The 10840-nt window shown below is 41.2% G+C and overlaps 1 protein-coding gene across 2 annotated transcripts in view; it reads left to right on the top strand.

The window, feature by feature from the left end:
• Positions 1–7853: 7853 nt before the first annotated feature.
• cpm (carboxypeptidase M) overlaps positions 7854–10840 on the top strand; it is a 29412-nt gene continuing 26425 nt past the window's right edge. For both annotated transcript variants that reach the window (XR_015035036.1, XM_085768897.1), the window contains exons 1-2: positions 7854–8004; positions 9315–9515. Coding sequence is in view for 1 of the 2 variants with exons in the window: in XM_085768897.1 (XP_085625023.1) it covers positions 9329–9515 (187 nt within the window). In the remaining variant the exon portion in view is untranslated. The remainder of the gene's footprint in view (positions 8005–9314; positions 9516–10840) is intronic.

Genomic DNA, 10840 nt, shown 5'->3' with positions numbered 1-10840 from the left:
CCCTCATTTCCTATTATACACCTGTCCTCACATACGTTGAGAGGAACAAAGGAACTAGAACTACCACATTGGTTTTGTGGTTTCAGTGCTGAAGAGGTCGTTGAGTGAGTGTTTGTTCAGCTGCACTCTAACTAACCCTAACCCTGTACAGTAGGTGATAAGGAGGATTTTAAAGGGAATCAATGCAGAGGACAGATAAGACCTTTACCCCCAATTCACTGCAGAGCAACTCAAAGACTTTCAGAGGGTATGCACGTGATGTAACGGTACTCGGAAGTCGCTGTAGAACATCCAATGAGTGGCAAAATGACAAGTGGCAGAGCCGCCAAAGTTTAAAAGCGATTTTCTTCAAGCCCATACAAGTCTGACATGTCTAACTTTGTCAGCATGTACATAATGCATGACCTCACAGAACTGCAAAACATCTTGAGGATACGCCTTTCTTTGACCGAGTTGCATTCAAGATGGTTAGACTGATTAATTAGCCTTTAACACATCCGACAGTTTGACTCATCAGAGCTTTTCAGTATAAAGGCGAGTCAGGTTTAAAGGGATAGTTCAACATTTTGGAAAATTGCCATAACCCATAGCAGTAGGTTTGTTACCTTTAATTGTCGGTGCAAGCAATTAGAACGGTGGAGCAGAGCCGTGAGCTGCTCAGAGCTACGCTACAGAGGCTCATGGGATTTCTTGGTTTCCCTCATCAAACTCATCAAATGCACAATCCAACAACTCCACAACGCTCTGGTGGACAAGTTGTGACCTGCACATTCACCACGCTATGAGATAACAACAGAACGTTACCAGACAGAGTTGTTTTAGAGGGAAATTCATGCAAAACCTCTGATGCACGTTGCCTTCAGGGACAGTTTTTCATCAAGCAGTCTCTGTATTTGCCTCTAAAACAACTCTAAAAATAGCTTGCACCGACAATTAAAGGTAACGAACCTACTGCTATGGCTATAGGGATTATGGCAATGGGCCAATTTGCCAAAATGTTGAACTATCCCTTTATGTGTCCACTGCTCCTTCACCACGTTGAGGGAGGTCTGTTTTGCCACTCAGTCCGAACAAAAGGAGCATAAACGCACACCCTTGACGGTCAAAGGTTTGATGATGACTTGATATCCAGATGGTTCAACAGGGTCGCCCCGGTGCGGTGGATATGAAAAGTTAAAAGAGACTTCCTCTTTTCTTCTTTTCTTCTTTTGTTTTCAGGTGAAGTTAGAAACAGGCAAATCAGCATCGCTGCGTTTTAACCAAATAAAGTTTCAATTACACAGAGACAGTCGAGTGCGTCGGTGATGTTGTAGCTGTCGCTCAGCGCTCCGGCTTCATTAACTTCCTGTTTCTGCAGCTCGCCTCTCATCTCCTTGACCGTGTCTGTTTAAATGAGCTGTCAGTCAAATAATACCCCCCCCACACCCCCACCCCTCATCCTTCACTCCACCCCCCCGGGCCACAATTACTCTAACATCATTACCTCCACATACAGAAACACCTCAGTGCTGTCGGTGCAACCCCCCCCCGACACTGAGCGACGGGAACATCAGAGTAATGATTTAATCTTTGGGGCAAATGCAAAAGAATTGAACTTTAACAACTCAGCGGGTGTTTTACTGTTTCTGCTGAGCGTGCACTGTTTGTCTGCTGCACAGATTTACAGTTTCATATAAAAAGATGAAGGTTCACCAACATCTGTGACGATGTGACTGCGACCAAAACCGGTTTCTAAAGCTTTGTCTGTGGAAAAATCTGTGCGTCTCGGTCCGGTGCATTCACTTCACCAAGTCTCAGGTGTGACAGGCATGATGAGGCTGATAAGGGGATGCTAATGTCAGTGAGATCCTTATCTTATCATCTTATCTGATGCAAACAGATCTCAAACAATGAAAGATGTTGAAAAAACACTGTTCTAGATCAATGCCAGTATGTGCGCAAGGCTGGATGTTTTCTAATAACAATTTGTAAGATAGCTGAGGGTACTAAATCAAGCTGAGACATAATTGTAAGAGACTACTAAGAGCCTACTGAAGAATTATACTGTATGTGTGGGTGCACCAATAAGGATAATCAATTGATCCACGATGGAGCTGCTAGCTGGTCACTGATTGACAGAGTGTTCTCAACCAGGCGCGTAGGTTCTGGTGAGCCACACGAATACAGGACTGAGACATGCCAGACAACAAGACCAGGCTGTTGTTTACTTAAAGGTACATTGTGTAGGAATTACTCCCATCTAGCGTTGCGGTTGTATATCGCAAGGAACTCAATCGTATTTTTCATGCTGCATTCTCGTGAAATTGGGCAGACGGCAGACGGACGACAGCCGCTGCATGTAACGGCCTAAACAAGCCTCTATGTAAACAAGTGGTCCGTCAGCACCAGCTTTCTCTGGACTTCTGTGACTAAAATGACATCTGGTTTGTTAGCGACGGCCGTCTGCCCGACTGCAGGTGAATGCAGCATCAGTGTAACGCTCCATTCCTCCTCACTGCGTTACCGTGGTGACAGCTCCGGTGTCTCCGCTGAGTTTCCGTGGTTTCCTACCGTCACGCTGCCACTGAACGTAAAAACATGGCGACACCACATGGCAGCAGCACCGAGCTTACCCGCTCCATGGAGATATGAATGATATGAACGGCTAATTCAGAGCTGAAAGGAAAACTTCAGTTTGTTGATGGGGGGGATTACTGGTTAATGAAAAACAGACTTTTGAACCAAATAATCGATTTTCGTGAATAGATAACAGGAGAAGTTACACAATGTCCTTCTAAGATGGACCAATATGGACACGTGTACAGACACACATGTTATCTGTTTTTGACTGTCTGGAACTGGACTGCAGCTCTGTAGTACTATCTGCTGTTGTATCATGTTATGTTGGAATGTCAAAAGAAAAAATTGTGATGAAGAGAATGTATACTGAGGGTACCGGGGCGGGACTAGATAAGCTTTTGCTTCTCCTGCTTTCCCTTTCGGCCATGTTGCTGTATTAGGCTACTTAAACTGAGATGAAGTGTGATGAAGTCTGATTTAACTAACATGTCCGAAATGAATTAATGTAAACATTTGTAATCTGAACTCTTGAGACTTTTACTCTGCAGAGACAAACTCAGAACATTTGTCTAAGAATAGGTCTAAACCGACGACGTCTTACAACGAAGTACGTAAATAAAAACCTGGACTAACAACTTTTGTTTATTTGGTACATTTCATACATTGGGCCGCAGCAGCAGAGCATGTGGCTGTGATGGTACCAAGATTGTGACCTGACCCACAACAATCAGAAACACATCTACAGTATGTGTGGTTTCTCACGTCCCAGGAAGTTCCTCACAGAGAACAAAACACCTTTCACATTTCATTTACCACCATCTCTGTAGCTACAGTGAGCCACATATTCAAAATTCGAAATTGTATTTTATTTTTTATTTTGCACAAACCTCATTTAAAATAGTATAAACAGTTATTATGATTGTGATGTGCGAAGTATGAAACCTGAAAGGGCTTATATGAAAACCTCACCCATGAAGACAATAATCAAACACCAAATTTGTTACAAAGGCAAAAAAATAAGAAACAATTAAATGATAACAAATGAGTAGGAAGAAGAAGCAATCAACTGAGCGATTATATATTATGATTAAAAAAAACTAAAAATCGAGACCAAACCAAAAAAACATGCATCTATGTAAGTTTATTGTTCATGTTCCAACACTAAAGGATCTTTCTGTGGTTCGGTATGAACAAAAAAAAATTAATCACTGACAGATAAATGAAGAACAGTGACAGTGGTGTGGATCCTAACATTAGAAAGTTTTCTTAAAGAACATATTCTGATAATACCAGTGAATGTTTTACATGACAGACAATGCAAGACAGGCTTGGGAGGGATTAAATGCCATGATGGGCAGGGAACAGAAAAAACAAAGTATAAACATATCAGATTGCAGCAAATTTGTCAATGATCTGAACACTTTTCATGGACGGTTTGATGTGAGAGACCCCAAAGCAGGCTGTAGCACCATCTGTGATCAATTTATTCAGCTCACTGAGGAGGAAGTGGGTAGATGTCTCTCCAAAATCAACCCAACAAAGCTCCTGGGCCTGATGGCCTCAGAGGAAGGGTGCTTAGATCATGCGCACAGCAACTTAATTCAAGTATTTGGGCACAATTATTGATCACGCCTTGAGCTTAATGAGAACTCAGAAAGTGTTTTTAAGAGAGCAAACCAGCGACTGTTTTTAATCAGGAAAATAACGAGCTTTGGTGTAAGTCAACATATATTGGAAATGACATACAGAGGCCTTGTATGTACCTTTTTAAGAAATCCTTTATTCCTCCACAGGCCATACAAGCTCTGAATATGTTATGATTATTTGACTGCACCATGGCAACCCCCTTAGAGGGCTGTTGTTGTCGATAAAAGAGCAGGTTCTTATGTGAAATATGAGTCATTTCATCAATGTTTATATCAAACCACAATGCTGGCATAGCTAACTGTCAAACACCTTTACACCTTTTATCTTTGTTGTTTTAAGTGTCAACATGGACTATGAACTGCTTCCAACTTCCTGCTGAAGGTTTCCATTCACACACAGAATAGAATAGAAAGACTTTCTTGTCCACCATAGTGGAAATTTTGTCTTCGGCCTCTCCAAGACAACAAAGCATGAAACAATCAAAGCACTCCACAGCATACACACTGAAAAGACGTAGAAACAAGAAACAAACTGAATGTTGTGCAAAACAGGCTTGGTCCAAAAGTTTAGATTTAGACCTAAAAAAAATGTTTTTTGGCTGTAAAACCAACACACTCCTTCACACAGCCATGCAAATTCACATGCACGATCAGGGAGGGAGTGGGTTTACATGATACTGAGCACATAACTCTAATGTTGTCCCTTATTGGTGAAAGTGATGCTGTTACAACCTTCCCCGGTCTCCCTGAGTTTTATTCTGTTGTTGTGTTGTAGTTCAGAGCTGCAGCCAGGAGGTGGCGCCAAAACTCCACGAAACTGACAAACTGGTGTCTGTGAAGCTTCCTGTCTGCTCTCACTCTTTATTTTTAATTACATCATGACTTATAGCCCACTAAAAATAAATACAACAATACAGCTTCATCTCAACTCTACTGATGATGTCACAGAAACAGGTTAGTGGTTTTGATGATGGTAAACAAACTGTATTTATATGTACAATTTAAAGTGTTTTCACTCAGGTTTAATTCTTCTTTTGTAAGTAATTTATATTTTCCAAGCTCCAGTTTACAATATTTTACAATGCTATGAGCTTTATATTAATTATGTATCAATATATTCAAGTCGTTTGCCTTTTTTTTTTTTTTTACTTAAAAGACCTTTATTGTGTGTGTTTATCCATTTAAAGTTAATGACAGAACAAAAACGTAAATTCTTTTACCAAAAACCAACAAGACTTAAACCTATTTCTAGAATATCATTGTGAAAAAAAAAGAATGGAAAAGTGAAATCAAGTTTTTAAAGAGCTGATGTCAGTATATTTTATATTAAGGACATTTTTATGGTGGAAGTTTTGTTGTGTTTTTTTATTCTACCACTTGGGGGAACCAAAGTTCTTGGATTGAATTGAATATTCAGCAGATTTAATGTAAGTGAATCTCTAAACGCTGAACCTTCTCAGTCTGTTCATTTACCTCCAACCTCCACACAGACGACGACCTGCAGAACCACCTCAAGGACTCTGACCTCCGGCCTCCTACAACCTCCTCCAGGCCGCCAACAAAACACACAAATTCCTGAAGGACTTTAAAGACTTCAAAGCTTCCTTAAGGATTCCTACAAACGTAATCTTAACGATGTGCGTGACCTCCAACATCTTCAAGTGCCTCCTCAACTTCTTCTGAGCTTCTACATCTCCATTGAACCTCTTGAAGGCTCCTCCAGCTTTTTCATAGACTAAAGCCCCGTCCACCATGCAAACAACAGCTTTCCCATAATGCACTGGATACACCAGCAAGATGGCGGCACAAGCAACCGAGGAGACGCAGAAATGTTACAACTTTGAACCATCAACAACTCATTTTATGTCCAATTCAATCTCATGTCCACAGATTATAAACATGTTCTTCATATAAAAGCTTCTAAAAACTTCTCTCAGGAGTTTTTTGTGACATTGCCTACTGTGAACCACGATGGTAATGTGTTGTAAATGTGTAATAATGTGAATGTGATCGTATTACTTTCTTTGTTTTTTCTTTTCTTTAAAAAGAAATAAGAACAGAACTTTTTATATTTTGTACTTTCTTGTTTCTTTTTCTTAACCTGCTTGTTTCTATTTTAGCATAGGGGGACTGGCAATGGAAATTGGGTACATTTGCATTTTGTTTTGAAATGTGTATGGATGTAGGCTACATTGTCCCTCTCCATCAAATAAAACTGAATTGAATTGAACATTTGTTGAGGTTAAATTGTTGCTGCAGATTCGACAGCAGTCCCACGTCTTCACGTTTCTTCATGTTCAGTCCCGGCGGCCAGGGCGGGCCTGGGCGGGCCGTGCCCAAAGCTACTACCCCACCATCACCGCAGCACTGACTGAATCTCTGAGGTCCTGCTCATCAAGCCTGTGTACGTGTGTACCTGCTGTAAAAGATAGGCTAATTCTATAAATCATAGAAGGCTGAAAATCTCAGGACATGTCTGATCCAACTATTCAGCAGCATAAAGCTAAAGCATGTGTGGGCCTCCTGTCATATATCTATATATATATAGATATCTGACAGTACTGTAGCTGCAGCTATCAAGATAGAGATGAGAACAGGGCTGAAGTGGTGGAAGAAGACAGTGTGGCCTGAAAGAGGAACATGGAAGCAGAGGAAAGGCTTGTCACCGGCCGGTCCAGGCCAAAAGACTTTTAAAAAATGAGTTTCATTTTCATACACTTCAGGCATTCTTGCAATTACAATGATAGGAACCTCAGTCAGTAGGTACATCTGCTTTTTAAAAAAAGAAAAAAATCTGAAGCAATATTGTCATTTCCCTCTATTTTTCCTCAGAGTACAACCAGAATGCCTCAAATGTGTTAAAGGGGGGATCCTAAATTTCAGATTGTTTCCTGCATCAGAAATTTAAATGACCAAATGTCCAAAGCTTCTTCACGTGACCTTTGATCCTCCTCCGTGACTTATAGTACAACAAGAGTCTGGAGTCTGATTCATTAAGACATTGCAAGTTCTTGAAGAACCTCTACTTTCAAAACCCATTCAATCAATCAGTCATTCACAGAATCAGTCAAACGTTATTTAAAAAGCACTTTTCATGCACAAAGAAGCAGCAAAGTGCTTTACTTAAAACATTAGATACAAAGATACACATAAAACACTGAGGAAACAAACAGGAGAATGGATAAAAGAAGATAAGAAAGAAAAATAGAAAGAAAAAACGTAATAAATAAATAAAAATGGCTGTTAAACTGTATCAAAAAAGTCAGTAAATGACTATTAAATGATAAAAAAATAATACAATTTAAAAAGTGCTAATAATCTGATTGAAACCTCCTCCATGACACGTACAACATCTCCCTGGAAAGTCTGCAACAGTTTCAAAGATCCTCCATCATGACCAACACACTGACTGATGATCAATATTCTGATCACATTTACTTTGGATCAATATCAGACTTTGTAATGAAGTAAAACACACATTTGTTCTGAATAAGGGGCCTTTTCTGTCTCAACTGGATGAATCATCACTCTGTTTCATTCATAAACCTGTTGAATGTGTGTGTTTGCGCCTAACACACACACACACACACACACACACACACACACGTACTTCTCTCTAAGCTCCGCCCCTCCCGCGCACAGACAGGGAGACCCGCTGATGAATAAGAAACATTCATTCACAGAAGCGACGGACAGACACCGACTCCTCTCTGAACTGTCTCCCCGCTGAAGGAGCGCGACTCTCGGCGCTGAGCCGCGGTTTGTCCCGGTGCTGTGGTTCGGTTCGGATCAGCTGCAGGTAAGACAGTCCGTATTGATCCGCTACTGTCTTGTTATCGGCTGATAATCGATCAGCTGTGTCTGTAAATATTCCCACAGGGTTTGTTAAAGCCACGGTGGGACTTTACTGTATCACAGCATAATATAGATTTATATAGTAGCCTAATCTATATGATATCAATATGTTGCTACTGAATATAGCCTGGCCCTACAGCAACATTCCTATGGTGCGTTCACTGAGAAGTGATCAAACATGTCTTTTGTTTTTTACTAGTTCTATATTGTTTAAGTTGACATGAACTGACCTTCTCTATTTATTTGACTGACTAGGCTATATTATTTCCACTCTGTAAAGACTAAACCTGTTTTTTTAGCTAAACTAAAGATCAACTGAACTCATCTCTGTCTCAGTGAAGAAGATAATTATAGTTTATTCATTTGACTAATGTTCAGAAAACATTCCTGAAGGACGAGTTTAAATGACAGGGGCTGCTGTACGGCCAACATTAGCATTAAAGTAACTCATTTCATAACAGAATAAAAACTAAACATTTTGCAAAAGAAGAAATTGTGATTCTGATTAAATTGAACTGAATATTAAATTAAAAATATCACATTTGATTCAAATTTCCATATAATGGTTGTGAATGGATACCAACTTTCTTCGTCCAAAAAGACACACCAAAAAACATCCAAATACCTCCATACTGCTCATCTGTAATGTCCCTCTTGTATTGAAGCCCCGACATGAGAAATTATTCCGAAAAAAATTAAACAAGTCTATATTTTAAGCTTGTTTGTAGCAGAAGCTCCCAGTGTCTTGGTTCATTGCTCTTCCTGCACTGACCAGCAGAACAATTTCTCATGTTGGGGCTTCAATACAAGAGGGACATTACAGACGAGCAGCATGGAGGTATTTGGATGTTTTTTGGTGTGTCTTTTTGGACGAAGAAAAGTGGGCACCATTCACAACCATTATATGGACAAATACTGCTGCGCGGACCCCCCCGCTGTAACTCAGAGAAGGCACGGAGGACTCTGAAACTTCTCCCAGCCCGAAGTCGACATGAGGTTGAGTAGATAATGAGTGAAATTTGAATTTTGGGTGAACTATCCCTTTAAGTTTTCAGCCACAGTTTGGTTCACTGAAGGAGGACAATGATCCACGACTTGACTGACAGCGACGGTGACACTAGCCTGTAATTACAGTTTCACAGCGCTTTAAACTCCTGCACAGGGAGTTGCACCCAAACGCACCGTGAGGTCGCACCATGACCTCCATCTTTGTTTTTTATTGACTTTTTGACTCTTTGTTTTCTCCTATGGCAGGTCGCACCGCTGTGATGTCATCGCTCCCTCAGCCCCCCGTCCCCCTCCTCTTCCTCCTCCCCTTCCTCCTCGTCCTCAGCCCCGCCTCCGCGCTGGAGTTCCGTTACCACGACAACGGCGAGATGGAGCAGTACCTCCGCCAGGTGAACGCCTCCAACCCGGACATCACGCACCTGTACAGCATCGGCCAGTCCGTCAAAGGTAAAGAGACAGACGATTTCTTCTTTTCTCTTCTGATCAAATCAATTGATTAGTTAGTAATTTAATTAATTAAAGGGATAGTTCACCCAAAATTGAAATTGCACTCATTATCTACTCACCCTCATGTCGACTAAGGGCTGGGAGAAGTTTCAGAGTCCTCCGTGGCTTACTCCGTTTTGTAGCGGAAGCTCCTCTTCCCGCTTCGTCAAATTTGGACGAACTGGGAAGAGGAGCTTCCGCTACAAAACAAGCTTGAAAAATAGACGTATTTAATTTTTTTCCGGCCAATTTCGCATTTCGGGGCTTCAATACAAGAGGGACATTACATATGAGCAGCATGGAGGTATTTGGATGTTTTTTGGTGTGTCTTTTTGTTACGAAGACAGTTGGTATCCATTTGCAACTGTTATATGGACATGCACTGCTACGCCGAGACCCCCTGTAACTCAGAGAAGCCACGGAGGACTCTGAAACTTCTCCCAGCCCTTAGTCCACATGAGGGTGAAATTTTAATTTTGGGTGAACTATCCCTTTAATTGGTCGAAAATAGTGAGCAGTCTTTCTCTCTTCTGATTGGCTGTTGACTGTTTTCCGACTGAGCCAATAAAAAAACAGAGCAGATTTCAGAATAAAACACTCAGAGAAACCAAATCCTGCAAAGTTGTTGTTGGATGCATGTTTGGGTCCAGGTGGTGAGGAGGAGGGGGCGGGGCTTAGTTGTGACATCACAAAGTCACAAGAATCCTGACGGCTTGTTTTAAAGGGATACGTCACTCAAAATCAATACAGTAATTCACCAATCATCTACTCACCGTCATGCCAAAGAAGGGTTTGGAGAACTTTCAGAGTCATCAAAACTCTTTAGGAGTTCCAGGGCAATGGATTTTCATATAATGGCGGTGGATAGAGTTCACTTTTGAATGCTCCAAAACACACACTATGAAACATCCAGATACCTCCATACTGCTCGTCTGTACTGACCCAAGTGTCCTGAAGCCGCCACATGGAAAAGTTGTTGGGAAAACATTAATGTGATCTCTGTTTTTAGCCTTGTGGCTGCTGAGATTTGCTGCCAGATGTTCGTAGGTCGTTGTAAACCATTGGATGTGTGATGTAAACATGGAAGAACATCTCACAGCCACTGGGAGCTGCTGCTACAACAAGGATAAAAACAGAGATCACATTAATTTTTTCCCAACAACTTTTCCATGTGGCGGCTTCAGGACACTTGGGTCAGTACAGACGAGCAGTATGGAGGAATCTGGATGTTTCATAGTGTGTGTTTTGGAGCATTCAAAAGTGAACTCTATCCACTGCCATTATAT

This window comes from Trachurus japonicus, chromosome 23 (assembly GCF_045865225.1).
Source record: "Trachurus japonicus isolate A0001 chromosome 23, Traja_1.0".
NCBI classification, from domain to species: domain Eukaryota; kingdom Metazoa; phylum Chordata; class Actinopteri; order Carangiformes; family Carangidae; genus Trachurus; species Trachurus japonicus.
This window is presented reverse-complemented; position numbering and strand designations above follow the sequence as displayed.